The sequence below is a fragment of the Equus asinus genome, chromosome 17, assembly GCF_041296235.1.
Source record: "Equus asinus isolate D_3611 breed Donkey chromosome 17, EquAss-T2T_v2, whole genome shotgun sequence".
NCBI lineage: Eukaryota > Metazoa > Chordata > Mammalia > Perissodactyla > Equidae > Equus > Equus asinus.
The window spans coordinates 39030222-39050652 of NC_091806.1; the positions used below are offsets into that span (position 1 = coordinate 39030222).

General features: G+C 49.7%; 1 protein-coding gene across 1 annotated transcript; it reads right to left on the bottom strand.

Moving 5' to 3' along the window:
• Positions 1 to 10331: 10331 nt before the first annotated feature.
• Positions 10332 to 20134, bottom strand: LOC106847580 (pepsin II-1-like). The gene is made up of 9 exons (XM_014866925.3): positions 20019 to 20134; positions 19393 to 19552; positions 17259 to 17376; positions 15989 to 16107; positions 15085 to 15284; positions 13199 to 13315; positions 11905 to 12049; positions 11713 to 11811; positions 10332 to 10641 (listed from the first exon to the last, which is right to left on the bottom strand). Exons 1-9 carry the CDS (start codon positions 20072 to 20074, stop codon positions 10492 to 10494), a joined length of 1164 nt encoding a protein of 387 aa, XP_014722411.3. The 5' UTR covers positions 20075 to 20134; the 3' UTR covers positions 10332 to 10491.
• Between the last annotated feature and the right edge of the window lie 297 nt (positions 20135 to 20431).

Sequence of the window (20431 nt, forward strand, 5' to 3'; positions counted from 1 at the left end):
TTTTTCAGGTGTGAGGTCATTCTTGATCGTTTCTTATAGGGGGATCTTATGACGATGAGCTCCCTCAGCTTTTGTCTATCTGGTAAAATTTTAATTTGTTCAACATATCTGAAGGATTTTTTTACTGGATAGAGTATTCCAGGCTGAAAATTTTTGTCTTTCAGTATTTTAAGGATATCATTTCACTCTCTCCTAGTCTGTAAGGTTTCTGCTGAGAAGTCTGCTGAATGCCTGATCAGGTTCCTTTGTAGATTATTCTCTTCTGCCTTGCTGCCATTAATATTATTTCTTTGTCATTTACTTTTGCCAGTTTTAGTACTATATGCCTTGTAGAAAGTCTTTCTGCGATGTTGTAATTAAGAGTTTTATTGACTTCAAGTTCTATAGTACTTCTACTTACAGTTCTTTCCCCAGGTTTGGGATGTTCTCACCAATTATTTCTTTGAACAAGTTCTCTGCTCCTTTCTCCTTCTTTTCTCCTTCTGCAATACGTATAATCTTTTCGTTGCATTTCCTACTTGAATTAGATGTTTCCTGGTGAATTTTTCCATGGTTTTTAAGTCTTAATTCTTTCTCCTCCTCCACCTTAAGCATTTCTATATTTCTGCCCTCTGAATTACTAATTCTTTCCTCCATAATGTCAACAATTTGTTTTTTATCTCATTCATTGTGTTCTTCATCTCCAGGATTTCTGTTCATTTGTTTTTTAGTGTTTCAATCAATTTTTCAGAGAATTCCTTCTGCTCATTAATATTATTCCTGAGTTCATTGACTTGTGTTTCTGAGTTTTCTTGTAACTCACCGAGTTTCTTCATGATAAGAATTTTGACTTCTCTGTCTCTTAGATGTAAATTTCTGTGAGTTCAGGATTGCTTTCTGGAGACTTGTCATTTCCTATTCGATCTGGAGTGTTAATATATTGCTTCATGGTGTTGGATGAGGTGGACATTTACCAGTGCATAGCGGTAGTACCCGGTCACAGATTCTACCTGTGATCACTGGGGAGGGCAGAAGCTGTGTTTTCTGAATACACCACATCCACTGAAAGTTTTGCCTGTTTCTTGGAAGCTGTGTGGAGATGGTCTGTGTCCCCCTGCCAGCTGTCACTGTTTGGTGAGTCATTCATGCAGGTGCAGGGGCTCTCGTGCCATCCGCTGCCCTGCCCAACTGGCCCAGCTGGTGTGTGAGGTGTGAAGGGATGGGAGGGGCACCATCATTTGCATGTGCAAGCCAGCTCTGCACTCACTGGCAGCACACTTGGGCTGCTGGGTTTGGTGGGGGTGTCCACGTGGTGGCCAAGCCTGTTCAGTGTGAGACATCCCCATGGGCCATGCTGCAACTCTAAAAGCAAAAGCGTTTGTGCAGAGGCCCCACCTGCTCTCCTGCCTCATTCCAGAGTCATGTGCTGGTCACTGCATGTGGACCCCTGACCTAGATCACTGCTGCTGACATACGGACAGAGATCCACTCACCTCCTTCCACTGCTCCCTGGGGATCCAGTACCCCCACCTTCAGACATATGGCTACATGGATCTCTCAGACATCCTGTTGTGCTGTGTGGGTATCCTCTGTTGTTATTGAATGTCCTTTTGGTTGTATCTTAGGAGCGAGAATCTAAGGGAACAACTTACTCCACCCTGATGCTGACATCACTCTAAGATCTATTTTTCTTGTGAAGAGAACTTTTAAGATCTACTCTTTTAGCAACTTGTAAATATACAATACAGTATTATTAACTACAATCACCAAGCTGTGCACTACATCTCCACATCCCCATAACTTCTTTATTATATAATTGGAGGTTTGTACCTGTTGACCCTCTTCACACTTTTCACCCACCCCTACCCCTGCCACCTCTGGAAACCTCCAATCTGTAAGCTGTATCTATGAGCTCAGTGTTTTTTGTTTTGGGGGTTTTTTTGAGATTCCACATATAAGGAGATCATATAGTATTCATATTTCTCTATCTGATTTATTTCACTTACAGAAGACACTCAAGGTGCATCCATGTTACTGAAAATGGCAAGACAATTTTTGTGTGTGTGGCTGAATGATATGCCCTTGTGTTTCTGTGTGTGTGTATGTATCACATTTTCTATATCCATTCGTCATTTAATTGACACTTAGGTTGTTTCCATATCTCGGCTATTGTAAATAATTCTGTAATGAACATGGGAGTGCAGACGTCTTTTTGAGTTACTGTTTTCATTGTCTTCAGTGAAACCCGCAGGAGTGGGATTGCTGGATCATATGGTAGTTACAAAAAGGTTTGTAATTTTTTGAGAAATCTCCATAGTGATTTTCATAGTGTCTGTATCAATTTACATTCCCCCCAACAGTGCAAAAGGGTTCTGTATTCACCTCCCCACCAACACTTGTTATTTCTTGTCTTTTCAATAATAGCCATTCTAATGAGTGTGAGGTGATGTCTTCTCATTGTTTTGATTTTGGATTTCCCTGATGATTTGTGATGTTAAGCACCTTTTCATGTTCCTGTCAGGCATCTGTATGTTTTCATATGTCTTATTTCATTCCCTTCTCACAGCAACTTTTTGAGATAGGTACTGTTACCATCCACATTTTCCAGGTGACAAAACCGAGGCACAGAGAGGTGAAGAGAGGTACTTCAGGTCACACAGCTGATTGGCAGTCGATCCAGAATTTAAGCCCAGACTCCATGCTTTTACCAGTTACATTGCATTGACTCCTGAAAATTATTCTCATCTCTTGGTCTTTTTCTGTCATGTTTGTCCGCATGGACCTTTCTGCAGAGATATAAATATGACATGACAACCTACTGTAACACATGGTTTCAAAGTATTGAAGTGGCCCACTGCTGGCCATGTTAGAAAGCTCCACATATTAAGGCCTCAGGTTATGTTTGGTTCCTGGTTGATACTATTTTTTGTTTTGTTTTACTCAGAACATTAGCCTGGAGCTAACTTCTGTGCCAATCTTCCTCCACTTTATATGTGAGTCACTGAGCCAGCATGGCCCATGAGTGGTGTAGGTCCACACCTGGGATCCAAACCCGCCAACGTGGGCTGCTGAAGCAGAGCATATCAAACCCAAGCACTATGCCACAGGGCTGCCCCCGGGGTAACACTTTCTTAAACAATCATTTCTCAGTAGACTTCATTTTTTGTAGCAGTTGTAGGTTCACAGCAACATTGAACAGAAGATGCTGAGAGCTCCCATACACCACCTGCCCGCCAACATGCACAGTCTCCACCACCATCACCATTCCGCACTTTAGGGTACATTTGTTACAGTTGACGAACCTACATTGATGCACAATTAGCACCCAAAGTCCACAGTTGACATTCGGGTTTAGGCTGAGGCTTCCCCTGCATCGTTTCCTTCAGTCCTCAGAGTGTCCCTGGGTGGTCATTGCTAATGTGCCCTTTTTATAATAGAGGAAATGGAGGCCCAGGGGAGTTATGTGCCTCACACAAGGTCACACGGCCAATGCCCAGCAGAGCCACTTTGGTGACTATCACCTTCTGCTAATGGTTCCTTTTGGGTCTTCTCTCCCTGGAGGTAGGAGTGGGATGGGCCTCAACAGGTGTGCGAGACCCCTCAGAGGATGAGCTGGGGCATGTGTCCCCAGTGCCACTCATCCCAGAGCTGCTGAGCCATCAGGGAGAACCACTGCGCATCTTGTTTCACCGCCACTCTCTAGATTCCCTGGGAGAAAAGCCAGTGCGTTCCCCTCATGGAGACGTGGAGTTCAGCAAAGAAGCTTGCAGCCCCCATGGAGACGGGGGACATGGAGGCCCCCGTCAACCATAGCTCCTGCGGGGGACCCCAGCAGTGTTGCCACAGAGGCAAGTGCTCCGTCTTCTCCAGCTCCTCTAAAGAACAAATGTGTCTAACACACAGACTTTTTGCATGAGCCCTTCGGGAGCCCAGCTCTCACCCTCACTCCCTTTGGGGCCAAGAGGCACATTCCCTGGAGATCCCCTGGCCTCCCCTGGGCCCTCCCCTGGTCCTTCCATCCCTCCAGGAGCCTCCACTCTACCTCCAGCCTATCCTGAAGTTCCTGGGCACCCTCCTTTTACTCCAGAGCCCTTGTCCTCAGCCTCAGGGGCCTACACCACATCCAGAGAGTCTTCTCTGCCAGTTGCCATGTCGACTGCATCTTCAGCCCTTTCCACGATGAGCCCCGGCGCCTCACAGACCCCAGTCACCCTCCTCAGTCCTCGAACACTCTCTCCCACCACTTCCAGACTCTCTGCAAGCCTGGCTGACACCTCTGGCCCCGGCCCTCAGCAGCCCACAGTGGGAACTTCTAGGGAGGAAAAGTCCACTGGGTGAGCAGGCCTCCACTTCAGGGCTGTGCCCAAGAGACGGCAGACAGAGGACCCTCTGCCAGTGGTCCTGGGAGCTACAGGGAGGCTCTGAGGGCCAGTGAGGCTGCTGATGCTGGAGGCTCACTCCCACAGGGCCCCTGGAGGGGACAGAAAACCCCCAGAACTGGATGTAGCCTTGTTTCCAACAGTGATTTGGAATGTGTTATGAGAATGAAGCAAATGCATCTTCCACGGGCAGCATCCTCCCTGGACGGCCCAGCCGGCTTGTCTCTGGAGAAACATGGGGCTGCTGAGCTCCTGCTCTGGAGGAGGAGAGCAGGGAGGCCCTGGGATTCCAGCAGGATTGTGCCACCAGTTGTCCTGCCTCGTTCCCTGAGATTTCCTGATTAAAGGATGTCTCAGTCCCCAGGTTGCCTGCTCATTCACTCTCGCCTCTGGAAAGGTGGGAGAACTTCTTTCCAAGCCCACAGGGCATAAACCAGCACCCCACCTCAACCCCCCAGCTTGGGAGCAAAGACTGCACCAACAGGCTGGGTTGGGAGGGGTCTTGTGGAAGCACCTGGTGGCCTTTGACGCTGGGAGACTCCAAGAGAGAAGGAAAAAGACCAATGGAGAGGGCTCTGCAGGTTGGGTTCCTGGGAGGGAACCTCTGAGCTGGAACAGCAGGCAGGCAGCATCTAGGGATGTGCTCAGCATTAGCGCCTGAGGACAAGAGAGAGGGAAGCAGGAGGAGAAGTCAGGCTGCCCTGCAGTTGCAAGGCCTCAGCAAAGCCTCCTGTGGGAGCTCTGAGACTGGGATGGCCCTTCAGAGTGGTCCTGAGTTGTGCAAGGGGATAGGGCTTCGTGTCCCTCTGTTCACCAGTCAGTCTGTTTGTGCTGCCCAAGAAAAGGGGCTTGAGCTTGGACAAGGCAGCTCCCTTCAGACAAGGCATTTTCTTCCGAGGGATGATGGCCAAGAGATGTCAGCAAACAACCTTCCCAGATGCTGGGGGAATAAATTCATCAGTCCTGAAAAGGGTATCTGAGTGGTGCAGCCTATTTTGCATGCCAGATGGAAAGAGGACAGTGCTGTCAATAATGGGGGGAAGTGAGGAGGGGATGGGAGACAGAACTATGCTGTCACCGGGTCACCAACTTGCTACCACTGAAACCCAGTTCATTCTGCAGCCCCCACTGCACAGACCCACCCACATTCGCCCAGGCCACGCTCCTCTTGGCTCTTCTCTGACCTGTTGCTCACCCGATGTCCCAGGGTGAAGTGTCTGTAGTGGTTGCTGGCTGCAAAGGCCATCTGGGGTACCCAGCCCAGAGGTCAGGATAGTAATGGGGTCCTAATCCAAGTGTGGTTGCAGGAATAATGGATTTGGAGTGAGGAGCATGGAAACCAAAGACTTCAGAGATCAAAGGACTTAGAGACAAGTTTGTCCAGTAAGCCGCAAAGGGTGGTTCTGAAGTGTGAGGTCTGGGGTATCATGAAACCCAGGTTAAGCCATATTCAGCTGTGATGAGCTGTGGGATCTTCATTCTCAGGTCCCTCAAGAGTATAATGGGATCATAGTGGTCCCACCCCACAGAGTTGTGACAATGGCATGCGGTCATGCTTCCATCCATCTCGGTGGTTTGTGCCTGTGACCCTGGGCATCCCGCCCAGCTTCATGATCCACCTCGGATCTAGTTTCCAGATGAAAGTGCAGAACATTGGCTGTCTCCACATTGCAACTTCTCAACAAGCCAGCTGTCAGCACAGTAGTGCCTGAAAGTCAGTGCCAATTTTCTCAACGCTGTCCCTCTATGCAGTAAAGCATGGGATTCAAGTTTTAATACTAGTCTCCCCTCTACACAGAACTGAAGTAAATGGTGTTCATTGTGAACATTAAAAGAAGCCGGGTGGTGGAGGGGATGGGAGAACAGCTGTAAACGTTTTCCCCAAGTTGATCCAAGTATAAAAACAGGCTTATCTGGGAGCCACCCCCTCTTTATAGCTGAGACCAAAGAGGCCCAGAGAGGTTAGGAGAGTGTCCTAAGATTGCACAGAGTGTCAGAGAGACCGTTCACGTGCCCAGTTGGTGGGGAGTGCTATGACCACTTTTATCTTAGTTTGAGCTCCCCCAAGAGGAGAGCCAGAGATCAATATCTAGGTGGGAGTCACTGACCTGGGAGGTGGTCCCAGGGAGCATGATGAGGCAGGGGGAAGTGAGAAAGAGAAATGAAGAAAACGAATCGAGGTACCTTTAGGAGCGGGTCACTGTTGCGGGACATTGGCACCCAGTCCTTCTGCAGACCCTCTGGGAGATCGTGTAGCACACGCTTCAGAATTGTCCTTTCAAGGGCCTGAGGATGTCACTCTTGCTCCTCTCTTGCTCCTGGGCTGTTGGTTTTCCAGGATTAAGGCTCCAGCCCGCATCCTGTCTGCTCGCTCCCTGACACAAGAAGGCCCAGGGGAAGAGGTGCAGGAGCTGTCTACAGAGGCCCTCCTGCTGGACCAGAGCTCTCACTGCCTCACACTGTGGCCAACACAGTCCCTTCTCAGGCCCCCTGGGGGCTCGGAGCTGTCCTCCTTGCCCCCGTGTGCATGCTGTGTCGTTGTGACATGTTGGGGGCCCTGGTGGGATCCAGCTTGGTAGGAACATGTTCTCCCCACAATAAGGCACATTGTGCACAGCCTCCAGGAGGCTGGAGGACCACCTTCAAGACCCCAGATGGGCGCATAGTGCTGTTAACGAACAAGATAAGCTGGTCTGACTCTAGGCAGCCTGGGCTCCAACAAGCAGGGGGTGTTTGTTCTTGAGTGAGTACACCTCACATTTTCGCTTACCTAGGGCTCCACAATAAGCGTCTGAGAAGCAGTGGAGGATGGGGAGTGTGTGAGGAAGCTTGTTTCCTTGTGCCAGTTGCTCTGGACCTTGGAAGCGCCCCAAGGGCCAGACCATCAGACCCAGCTCCAGAGACCTGATTTTGAAGGTTATTAGATGGAAGCACCTGAAGGCAAACCACGTGGGTTTCTACTTAGGATAAACTTTCAGAGGTTGAAAGCACCTTTCAGTACCTTGTTTTGAACGTGTAGCACATCCATCACGTCATTAGAACTAAAAATAGATTGTATTCGTCGAGAAGTCTGCCCCATGCCACATCTATCTCTTCCCCTTCTCTGTTCTACGATCGCTGGTTCTTGGGCGTCCTCTCTCAGTGCCTTTATGTACATGCAGATACATCTTATTTTCTTTCTATATAATCCAAAGAGAGCATAGGATAGGCCCTGGAGTCACCTCTTTTTGTTTTTGTTTTTGTTTTTGTTTTTTTCACCTAAGTATCTCCTCTGGAGATCTTTCCATCTCAAGCACCTGGTGAGCATACTCATTTTTTCCCTTTTACAGCTGTGTGGTGGCTCCTCACATGCATGCGCCATAAGCTAGCTAACCATCCCCCATGGGTGGACATTTGGGTTGTTTCAAATCTTGCTCTTACAAAAGATGCTGCAAAGAATAACCTCATACTTACATCAGCTTGCACGTGTGCAAGTGTAGCTTTAAGAGAAATTCCCAGAAGTGAAGTTATCAGGCCAAAAAGTATACCTGTTTCTAATTTTGATATATATTGCCAAATTGTGCTCCTTAGAGGTTATACCAATTTATGCTCCCACCAGAAATTTGCGAGAATCCCCATTCAGGGAGGGTCCAGGTTCCATAGACAAGTGGGGCAGACAACTGTGAGATGAAAATAACACTCCAGGACAAGTGTGAATGGAAAGGATGGAGGAGCTGAGCTTAGACCCTGAGACCCTGAGGAAACGGAGAAAGAAGGACGGAGGGGAGGCCTGAGACTGTAGCAGAGGAAGGTGAGTCCATCTTACCTTGTAGATCAAATGGGAACTGTCAGAGGCGTGTGTTAGCACAGGGTTTTCCAGTTGGAATGACCTGTTGAGCGGGGAGCCTTTTTAGATTTTGTCTGAAACCAGTAATCCCAGGCTGAGGGAGTGGAAGAGGGGATGGGAGGGAGAGTCTGAGCTGCAGCTGCAGGACTGAGAAGGGGGAGGATGGAAGGGTGTGGCCAGGACCAGGAGGGCAGGAAGTGTCCAGGAAGACCTGTCTGCATCCCCAAGGCCTCACACACTTCTTGGGGTATGGGAGGCACTTGGGAAATGTCAGAAACACAAGCCCAGCAAAGAAGCCAAGACACCATGAAATTCCTCCCCAGAAACCTGAGAAGTCCACCTGTCTGTCCCAGGATCAGATATGACTGGGACAGAATGTCAGTGGGAGCAGGAGCGACCCATCTGTGGTCTGAAGCATGGCCTCAGTCAAATCAGATCCACTCTCTTGTCTTATACTAGCTGTTTCCTTTTAAAAAATCGTCTCGAATTCCTCACTCGGTCAATATTTATTGTGCATCTGCTACGTGCCGGGCCCTGCTCTGTCCTGCAGTCCCAACAGTTAAAGGATCACAGTCCCTGTCCTGGAGGATCTGAAACAAGTGCTCCCATGAATGCATGATTACCGATGTGCCAAGTGCCGTGAAGGAAAGGAGGGCCAGGCTCTGTTTGGGGAGGGGGGGCGCTGGGGAGGCCTCACAAGGAGGTGACATTTAAGCTGAGATCTGCAGGACGCTAGAAAAAGGGAAAGCAACCCAAAGGGAAGACTGTGTGCAAAGGTCTGGAGGTGGAGAAGTTTGGGTATTTGGGGAGGTGGAAGAAGGCCAGTGTGGTGGGAGCTCAGGGTAAGAGGGATCAAGGTGAGGCAGGGAAGGTAAGTAGGATCCAGTGCTGGGCAGCCACATCAAAGATTGACTATCTTATTCCAAGTGCCCTGGGAAGGCATTAATTAAAGGTTTTAAACAAGGGAGGGATGTGATCAAATTTATGTTTCAAAAAGATTCTACAACTGGGGAAAATGAGCCAGAGACGTCATGAGTGAAAACAGGATACCTGTGGGATGGGGTGGTGGAGCTCACCCCACCCCTTCTAGAACTCAAATTCTTATATTGTGTGAGTGATGAATGACAAATTGGGGCGTGATCTCACAGGGTTTCCAAAGCCATCTTGTTCTGGGCACCCCAAAGTCTCTGCCTCTTAGCAGAGGGGCCCAGCTGCAGCCCTCAGGCCCGGGTCTCCAGAGGGCAGTCTGGGGTCCAGCTGTCGGCAGAGGCAGGAGCTATGGGAATTGTCCCACTGTGGGTGCTGAGGAGCGCAGGACTGTGATAGGTTTACTAGCAAGTGAGGAACTGGGATCCAGCCAAGCTGAGTTAGAGTGAAACAGACCACTCTGCAGAAGGACTTCTCAGAGCTTTGCTTGGAAAGGAGCCTTGTGGACCTTGAATAAGGGCCTAGAATGCAGCGTGTTCCATACTTATTTTGAAACTCTATTTTCCATTGAACATTTTTCTACCAAACTCACTCTGAGAAACGCTGCTGTAAATATTTCCTCTTTGCTAATGGACATGCTCCGTTCCTTCCTCCCAATCAGCAATGCTCAGGGACTGGAAAACCAGCCTCCTTAATCTGATGGGGAAACGGGTCAGTTCAGTGTCATGCAACTAGATGGTTGAGTGGGTCGCCGGTGTCACTCTGCATCAAGCAGGTAATCACAGAGTACAGCCCGATAGCTTTGGGGTGTCAGCTTCTGTCACCTCTCTGGCACATGTCTTCCAGAAAATTCCACCTGCCTGGCATACTCAGGAATGTAAACATCAGTGGCCACATACCCTGAACTCTTTCCTTTGCTCATTATCTCTTGCTGGCTTTGGGAGAAAGGTGAAATTGACTCCCTCAACCAAGAACTCAAGGCCTCTATTCTATCAGGAGGCAACGGGCCTGGAATTTCTGGTCTCCATGCCTTCATATGATGCTTGCAACTGGACCTACTGAGGCTCATTTGTCTTCCTGGCTCTATTATGAAGTGTGTGCTGCCACTGTCTCTGTGTTTGTTGCTGTTCTAATGGTCATTTCTGCCACCCACCCTGGTGTTCTGACCCTGATGATGTGGAGAAATATCGACAGAGAAGCACCTTCACAAACATGTTTCAGAAGGCTATGCTTTTATTCTACGTTATTAGTCTGAGAGGGAACAGGGCCAAGATCCCACCTCCACGATCCCACAGGAAGAAAACTCAGGAGAATTATGCCCTCTAGAGTGGGGGAAACTGAGGCCAGATCTTCCAGTAAAGTGGCCAAATAGACTCAGGCTTAGGCCACGGAAGCCAGGCCAACCTGGTTGTTGGCTCTGTCAAAGACGGTAAAGTACTGGCGGATGAAGACGTCACCCAGGATCCAGAGCTCTCCACTGCTGGTATCAAGGTTCATGCCCTTGAAGCCGCTGATGCAGATATCATCCTCCTGGAGAAAAGGAGGATAAAACCGGAGATGCGACATAGACTTAGAGGTGACAGGTGCTGGGGAATCCTGGTCAAGAACCATAGTCTGCTGCAAGGCACGTGCAGGAGGAGCTTCCTGGCTCGTGTGTGGGGCCTCGGCTTTTCTTAGCCTGGGGTCTGCCTGGATGAGCTGTTCACTGCACTTGGTTCCGGGGACCACTAGACGTGGTCCAGTGTTTCTGGTAGATGCTCAAACGCTGACGTCAGCACTAGAGCTAAGGGGTTTAGGGGAACTCAGCTGCCAGGAGGATTTGGGGAGCCCTGATGACACAGCCTTTTCTCATTATTTTGATCCCTTCTGGTGCCGAGCTGTCAATTCTTTTCATTCACTCGGTCACTGGCCCATAGCATTAGAAGCACATTAGAAGCTCCTGGGGAGTTTTGCACCCACCCGCAATGGGCAGGCCTGACCCCCTACTAATTAATCAGCTTCATTGTGAGAGTGTCTGGGCATCAGTACTCCTTGCTGAATAACATTGACTCACTGGGCAAAGTGAGTTTTCCACGTGGCGTTAACTCAGAAGGAAGGAGTTGGCCTGTGGCTCATTTGACTAAAGACTTGTCACTTGGTAGAGACAGTGGAAGCATCATAAGCCCTGACCCTATGGAAGGTAGGATCGCCATTTGCCCAACTCTTTGTATCATTGATGTGGTCAATATCACGTGACTTCCCTAACCACACTCTGAGTGTGGGGAAAGCTGTGGATTTCAGACGAGGAAACTGAGGTTGAAGGAGATGGCATCTGGCTCAAAATCAAAGGGCTAGTAATGGAGACCCAGAGAGTGGACTCAGAAGTCCAACTGGAAACCCTCTTCTCATGCCATCAGTGTTTGCCGCCCTTTTCCCCAGAGGGATGCTGCTTCCCAATTCTCATTCACGCATTTCATTTGAACGTATTCTTTTTCTCCAGCAGCTGTCCAGAGCAGGTGTCATCTTCAGAATGAGGAAGTGCACTTTCCCTAGTGCCAAGGCGGAGTGCGTGGCCACATTCTATGGGGGCACATGTAGGCTAGAGGCCCGGAGCCCCCTTACCTCTAGGATGTAGGCACTGGGAGTCAGAGGGAACTCGACACCATTGATGGTGAAGACGATGTCGGGCAGGCTGTCGATGGATGAGCAGCTGATCACTGCCTGGAAAGAGCGAAGGTTGGAAGGGATCGCCTTCCTTCTGCACGGATGTGCCACCACCTTGATCTACAATAGGGCAGTCAAGGCTGGACTTACCTCACCAAGCAAGTCCTTTCTGGCTCCAATGTAGCTCTGGATATTGTCAATGGCAGAGGTTGGGCCAGTCAGCAGAGAGGTGCCAGTGTCAACAACGGCCTGGCAGCCCCCACTGCAAGCGATGGACTCTCCATTCATGGTGATACTGAAAGCAAGATGCGAGTAAGGGTCCCCTGAGCCCCCAGGGGGGTCCTTCTCCCCAAGAGGAACCAAGTGATCCCAGAGGGTCCCTCCTCCCCATCTGTTGGCCAATTACATAAAATTTCAGCTTCTCTCCGTCATGCCCTCATTCATTCATGCATTCATTTACTCAACAAATCTTTACTGAGTGACTACTCTGTGCTAGGCCTGGGAGATGAAATGCCAAATGAGGCAGCCTCACAGTTTCTGACTGTAGGCAGCTCACACTCTAGCTGGAAAGATGAGTTATGACAAAGGAAGAGCCGCATGAATAGGGCACAGGACAGGGGAACAGAAACATTCCAGGGTGAGGGTGGTGGTGGTAAGGAGCAACCAGGGAGGGCTTTCCCAGGGAAACAGACAGCCCCAGGTTGCCAAGGAGATGAAGAGCTGGAGAGGGACGTCCAAGGCAGAGGGGTGAGCATGCAAGGAAGCATGGAGATGAGAGGAGCAAGGGCAGCAGTGGGAGGAACTGATGACGTTTTAGCACATCTGGGGCCAGTGTGAGGGGACCTAGTATCCTGGTTTGCCCAGGACTGTCCTAGTTTTAGAACTGAAAGTCTTGAGTCCCAGGGGTACTCCCAACTGCTCACTCCCAGGCGAACCTGGCGTCACCCTAGCAGGCCACCCGAGGGAGAAACAGCTGGGAAGGAGGCTGCTTGAAAGAGAGGCCAGCCCAGAAGGTGCAACAGAGAAGGAATTGGTTAAAACAACTTCTCAGGAATTTTGCCCAGTCCTTAGACTGCAGGTGACATTTTTCCTAGAGTGAAAGGAACGTGTCCCAGTTTACAGGTCCCATAAATGCCAAGATGTGTGGAGACTGTTGAGGCTCCAGCTCTTGCCAGGGATGCTGGTATCCCATCTCCATGAACAGAAGGAAAGTGGCTGTCTCATCCTTGCAGAGCATCTGGGGTCCCAGACAGCTCTCCTCCTCCAGGGAGGGGCCTTTCTCAGGGTCTCTCTGGCTTGACCAACTTCCACCTTCTCTTCCTGGGGTACGTTTCCCTGGCTGGTTGTTCCAGGGGGATTCTGGAAAGCTTAGTTAACTAAGAGTCTGTAAAGAAATGAGACCTGGGGCCCACGCCAGGACAGTGCCCATTCACGGCCATCTCACCTGTCCACGGTGATCTGCCAGTAGCCCTCGTGAGAAACAGGCACCCAGTGCAGACTTCCAGTGTAGTAGGAAGAATCGATGCCACCAAACATCACCATGCTGCCACTCTCCTCATTGCTGTAGAAAGTGGGGGTAAAAGAGAGGAATTCATTCATTCAACTGAACATCTTCTGTGTGCGTCTTAAGAGCTACCCTTTATTGGGCTCTTGTCTGTGCCAGGAGCTGTGCTGAGTGTGTGACAGACAGGTTTTCTTTCAATCCTCACACCAAAGCCCAAACAGTGGCCACTATTATTCTTGTTTCCACTTTACAGTGAGAGAACTCAGGCTCAGAGAAGTGTAACAACTTGCCCAGGGTCACAGAGCCAGGGACTGCCAGAACCAAGATTAGAACCCAGGTCTTCCTGGTTGCAGAGTGCGTGGTTCCACCACATCCTCACTCTAGTTGCTGTGGGGACCTCAAGAGAAGTGAATGCATGACAGAATTTGCTCTTAAGGACATGATACTAGAGTTGCCTGGTTCTCAGCCAGAGGCTGTGTGGCCCCCAGGGACATTTGCCAACATCTGGGGACATTTTTTTTTCAGGAAGATTGGCCCTGAGCTAACATCTGTGCCCATCTTCCTCTATTTCATATGTGGGATGCCTGCCACAGCATGGCTTGATAAATGGTGCACAGGTGTGTGCCCAGGATCCGAACCTGACAACTCCGGGCCACTGAAGTGGAGTGCTTCAACCCAACCGCTACGTCAAGGGGCTGGCCCCTGGGGACATTTTTTTATTGTCATGACTGCGTAGGGTAGGACATGCCACTCACGTCTAGTATGTAGAGGCCAGGAAAGCTGCTAAAATCCTACAATGCACAGGACACACACAACAGCAAGGACGATCTGTTAAAAATGTCCATAGCGCTGAGATTGAGAAACCCTGATCTTTTGGAGAGATAAGACGGCCCCCATGAAATCTCTAAGTTCCATCAAGGCAGAGGAGGTTTAGGAGCTGACTTGAATATTAAGTGACCAAGAGGAGAAAAGGGCCATCCAGTCGTAAATTAATCCTGCTGTAAATTTCCTCTTTGTTACCACAATATTCATTTTCTGAATCTCTGCAGTTTCAGGTTTGATAGGGAAGCAGATGTTTGTGATGATAAGAAATTAATCACCAAAGAACTTGCCACAGATATGACAGTCCCCACTCACCTCCCCCCACGTAAACTTTCCTGTAAACGTCTGACAGTACAATGAACAAACTGAGAATATAGAAGAACAGTTAACAGTTGAAGAAAAACATCAACAATGACAAATGGATTGAAAAGAGAAGAATAAGAGCATCACAGGAAAGTTGAGGGTCTCAGGAAAACTGACGACACCCTCAGATATTCCTGCATAAAACTCTACTCAACCAAAACCAACACTTGCTTTATTCTTTTTTCAGTCTTAGGATTAACTCATAGTCACAACTAGAACCTAGATTTTGTTAATGGATATCAGAAACTTGCATTCATCAGTTAGGAGTTTTATTGTGTCAGACATAAGTCCCCGTCAATCTTCTTTTCATCGCTGTGGAATTCTGGCCCCTGGTTTTTGGTGGATTCATTTTAAATGGTGGTCTTTCGAGCACCAACTGTGAGGGGACTGGGGCTGGAGAACAAATGGTTAATGACATTTGAGATGTGTAAGTCAAGGTGACAAAGACTCATGCTCTTAAATGAGATGAATGAAGACGGTTCATCAGAGAGAGATTTGGCCCCATTCTCTCCAAAGCTGCACCTCTCAAGCCTCAGACACTGAATTTTCAAATCCCTTGCTGGCTGAGACCCTCTCTCCTCACCCAGCACCATACAGCCCTCTGCTGGGCCAGGTGACCGTGACCTCCCTGCCCGACTTACGAGCTCAGGTAGACGGAGAAGAGGTCTTGGGAAACCAGACCCTGGTCCCATATGTTGTCAAAGACTGGAGTGGCCCCAGAGGCGGAGATGCTGGGGTAGGCGAGACCCAGGATGCCGTCAAAGGGAGCCAAGAAAAGGAAGAAGCCAGGCTCCTTCTTGCTCAAGCCGAAGATCTGGTTGGTGTCCTCGATGCCTCCGACCTGAGTAGGGGGAACCAAGATGTTCACAACCAGCTTGTGTTGACTGAGCCCTGAGGGTCATAGCCCTGGGCACAGAGTATCCCTGGTTCATTTCATGTGGGACTCGGCTTCGGGGGCATCAGGCTGAAAGGAGGGTAAAGGGATGGTCTCTAGGAATGTTTGTTATTCTGTAACTATTGCAGCTGATCTCCAGATGGCCACAATCTGTAACTTGGTGTGAGAATTTGCTACAGAACAGGTGGGGTCTGTGTGTTCCTGTTTCTGATGATCCGATGCACAGCAGGCCCCAGGCAAATCAGAGCCCTTGACCGCTGCCACACCCTGGAGCTAGGAGACGAACGTAGAAATTCTGTGACTGGATGGGGGCTGCTGGTGGAGGGCATAGAAAGAGGAGGAGGTGCTAAAAGAGAAATGAGCCTTTTCCTACCATCTCCCCCCAACTTCATAGCACTCAGCTTGGGTGGGCTGAGGTTGGCTGATGGCTCCAGGCATCCCACCCTTTACCCACTACTGTCCCACCTAGAAATGTCTATGACATCTCTACCCACTCCACTAATCAAGTTACTTTGGTGATCACTGAGACCCCTACTGCCTGAATGAGTACTGCCTACTGCTCATTCTGGGTGGTACACTTTGGCTCCCACAGTCCCCAGAAGCTGGCACTAGGACTGGCAGGAGGAGGTGGTGAACCAGCAGGTGCTCACCCTGACAGTGTCATATCCGAGGATGCCTGTCATGCTGCCGGTGCCGTAGGTGATGGAGATCGACTCGCTGGTGGCCCTGTAGGTAGAGGACTTCTCAGGGTTGAAGCGCTTGTGGTCATCTGTGTAGGGAAGAAATGACGACATCATCAACCTCCAAAACCCAAGTGAGAATCACAGTTGGAGATATATTTCTGGGGTGGGCTGCCTTGGTTTCAGGTCAGGCTTTGGAAGAGAAAGGTGCCCTTTTCCACAGATGTTGGAGCCCAGGAATTCCCAGTTTCCATTCCTGCCTAGTTGGATCAATTGGGACCATCTCCTGGAAGGAAGGTCCCCAGCCAACCCCACCATCCTCCCAAGGACCCCAGGCAAACATTGAGCAGAGCAGGCCCACGGCTGCCCATGGTGATGAGCCCCTTCATCCCACACTGCGAACAGCCCATGACACAGCTACACTGTCACGGTCACAGCCTTACAATGCTACAGTTCAGGTTATGAGGGGGAGGATTCCAGGGGCTCCTCCTCTGAATTAAAGTCAGGTTAAAAAGCTGGAAGAGGGGGCCACACCGGAGGTGCAGTGGTTAAGTTCCTGAGCCCCATTTCAGCAGCCTGGGGTTTGTGGCTTTGCAACCCAGGCATGGACCTACAAACGCTCATAAAACCATGCTGTGTGGCATCCTTCATACAAAATAGAGGAAGATTGGCACAGGTGCTTGCTCAGGGACAATCTACCTCAAGCAAAAAAAGAGGAAGATTGGCAACAGATGTCAGCTCAAGGTCAATCTTCCTCACAAAAATAAAATTTGAAAAAGCTGAAAGAGGAAGGAACTTGAAATGCTGCCTGTGATTCCCAATGACAAACTCTTTTTCCCTTAGCAAACTGCTGCTTTTTCTTAAAAGTGAGATCATAGCTCAGCTCAGTCATGCTTTGAGTCACTTTCTCATGTCAGGCTCTTGTCTCAATTGGCCATCTCTTACCCCTTTAGCCCCGTCTCCCTTTGGTCCCCCCTTACTCTCCTGGGCTGTGCTTGTTCAGGAGAGCTGCTCTCTGCCATTGGACTGAACCCCTTGGGGGTAGGGACCATGTGTGATTCACCCTCTGTCCCAGGGCTCCTAAGCCCTTGCTGGACACACAGGTGCTCGGGAAATGCCTGTTGAGAGAACCCCTGAGCAACTCCAGCAGGCTTGAAATTGGACCTATTGGAAGCCCCTGAGCGTTCAGGGCTCCCAGGTCAGTGGGTGCTGGGGTCCCCGGGCAGGGCCAGGCACTCACAGCAGGCAAGACTGGAGCAGTAGGTCGAGGGCACCCACAGGTTGGAGGAGCCGGTGTCAAAGATGACAGTGAACTCCTGAGGGGGAGTTCCGATGCTGATGGTGCCGAAGTACTCCTCCTGCGGGGTGGGGACAGCACAGGTCACTCCCCATCCTGGGAGCCCCCCAGGGAGCAGGGCCTCGTGGGGTTTCTCCTCAGCTCCCCACCCTCACTACTCTCCCTGCCTTTCTTTCCCTGTCAAATGCATCCGTCCTTCAAGGCCCAGCCTGTCCTCCCCTCCTCCTTGACGTCTTCCCTGATTGCATCCCTGTTTCCTTCTGACTGTGTCTTCTAAGCACCATCAACACCTAATAAGAATCTGCTGTCCCCTCTTCAGCTCTCCTCCTGAATGTCTTAGTCGTGCCACCCTAGAGAACACACCATCTTGGAGGATAGGATGGAACCATATAGCACCCAGCAGAGTAAATGTTCATTCAGTAAATTGTCAATTGGGAGATAAAAAAGTCACCTAAAGATGGAAACCCCTGGAGATATCTTGCTTCTAAATCAAGGTGTGTACACTGGGTTTTGAGAAAGGGCGTGGTCAGGATTTTTATTCTTAGTGGCAGCCCTGTCTGCCTTCCCAGCAGTTCTAGCCACGCTGGTCTCGCTATTCTTTGATGATGACAAGCTCGTTCACATCCCAGGGCCTTTGCACTTGCTATTCCTGTGCTAGGAAAATGTTTCTTCTGGATCTTTGCTTTGCCTCAATTATTGAGAGCTCTAGTCACACATCCCCTCCACCAAGAGGCCCTCCCCGACCACTTCATCTAAATTTGCCCTTCCCCCATTCCTCTTCTACTCATTACTATAATTAATTAATTTTACTTTTCATCACTTGTCATTAAATGGAATTATCTTGCATACTTATTTATTTTTCTCCTACTTTCCTTCTCCTCTCGAATAAAAGCTCCAAGAACTTTGTTTCTTCATCACTGTTTTCATAGCTCCATGTCCAGAGCCTCTGGCACATAGTAGATGTTTTATAAATATGTGTTAAGTGAATAAATGGACTGACTTTAGCAAGCTCTTACCAAGAGCCAGGCCCTGTGCTAAGTACTCCAAAAAGAATTATTGCATTAATTACTCACAACAACCCTCTGGTGGTAGATATTCCTGATTCTGTTTGACAGATGTGGAAACTGAAGCTTGGTCAGATAGTTTAAATGACTTGCTGAAGGTCATGTTTCTCAGACCCATTAGAGAATAGATTAGCACCAGGTCTGGCAGATTTCACAGGCTAAGCTCTTAATGACAGGCCACATTGCTTCTTACCATTGGCCCTGTGTCATTCACACAGGGGACACACAACTTCTACTGAAGATCAGATCGTTGGTTTGGGTCCCAAATAGAAGAGTGAGCCATCTTCCTGAAACTCCACACTGATCGTGTCAACTGCCCTGGTTAAGTTGATTCAGTGGCAATGAGGACACAGACCCTCATCAGAGACTCTGGTCTGGCTCCACCCACTGAACCCACAGTCCTCACTCTGTGCCTCCCTCCCTCCCTCTCTGCTCTCCCTGAACACTTGCCTCGTTTCCTCAAATGTACTCTGCTCCCTGCTGTCCCAGGGTCTGGCACAAGCCATCCTGCTCTCTGGGACTCTCTCCTGTCCTCTCCAACCCTTGCTTCTCCTTCATTGCCCCAGGGAAGTGTCCCTGCCTGCCACCTGCCACCCTCTCACAGTCACCTTAAGTGCTTAGTTTTCAGTCTGGCCGTACTTTCCATGGGTTGTGAGGCTAAATGTTGATTGTCTCCCTACATACTAGACTTGAGTCCCATGAGGGCAGGAGCTGTGCCCTCCCAGGTTTTCTTTCCTGCTTCATCCTCTGGGCCCAGCACAGTGCCTGGCACATAAGGAGGTGCTCTGCATCCATAAACACTGGATGAATGAATGAACAAATGAATGAGAGCAACGTCTCTGACTGTCAGATTTACTGCTTCCCTGTGCCTTTGAGATCCAGGAAGCAGACCCCTGGGTTAACTCCTGGGGACTCAGAGCCCTAGTCAATCCTCCAAGAACCTTAGGACTCTCTCTTTCCTCTGGGCCAAGTATTGAGTGTCTCCCAGGCGCCCAATCTGTGCAGGCACTCACATCCAGGTAGTTCTCCAGGGGCTCTGTGTCCGCCAAGGTGGCAGCCTCCTTGGGTAAGAACTTGCTGGCTGGGTTGGGGGTATGCTTCTTCAAGAAGTCCTCCAGTAAGCCATGCTCGATCAGGTTCTTCCTCAAAGACTTCTTTCTGACAAGCGGAACCCTGTGGCAGAGCATTTGCAAGTGGAATGGTTTGGAGAAGGAAGTGTAGTTGGGGAAGAAGTCTGCTCATGGGGTGCTGTGGAAGGCCCCGAAGGTAAAGGAAGCTGGTCCAAGAGAGGAAGAAGGAAGGAAGTCAAGAGAGCAGACGCTCCCATTTTTTCTGCACAAATGTAGAGAGGTTCAGTGGTTACCTGAAGTCACCCAGCCCAGTGATGGGGCTGGGAACATAACCCAGCCTGGACTTGAGGGCCAGGGCTGTTAACCACGTCTGCAGTGCTGCCTCCACAAAAGGACAGAGAGAGACAGACAAGAAAGGAGTCTCAAGATGGTGGAAGAGAGCAAGGAATTGTAATAAGGAAGAAGGAGAGGAAGAAAAATAAGGGAGGAAAGAAAGACAGGGTGACAGGCAGTGAAGAGAAGCAGCCCCTTGGAAGCTGTTCTTCATGCAGCATGTCCCCCAGACTCACTTATAGATATGGCACTCAGAGAGCGCCACCAAACTGAGCAGCAGCAGCCACTTCATGGTTCTTTCTGGGTCCCAAGTCTCCAGAGAAGGGAAGACGGGTGGAAGGCGTACAGCAGAGGCAGGAGCTGCTCCTTATATGCAGCACAAGTTCTCGGGAACCTACTTATCAGCCTCCAAACGTCACCCATTATCCTAACTCCAAACAGAAAGGTTACCGATAAGATTGTCCCTGCCCATGGACCATGTTCTGAGAAGTTGCCAATCGGGCAGCTTTCCATTGTAACCACAGCCCAGGGTTAGGATGGACCTGCACAGAGTGAGCCCTAGAGTGTGGCTTGTTTCTCAAATAACGAAAATGACCTGCGTGGAAACTCAACAAGCAGAGTATTTTGACGAAACTGTTCTAACGTACAC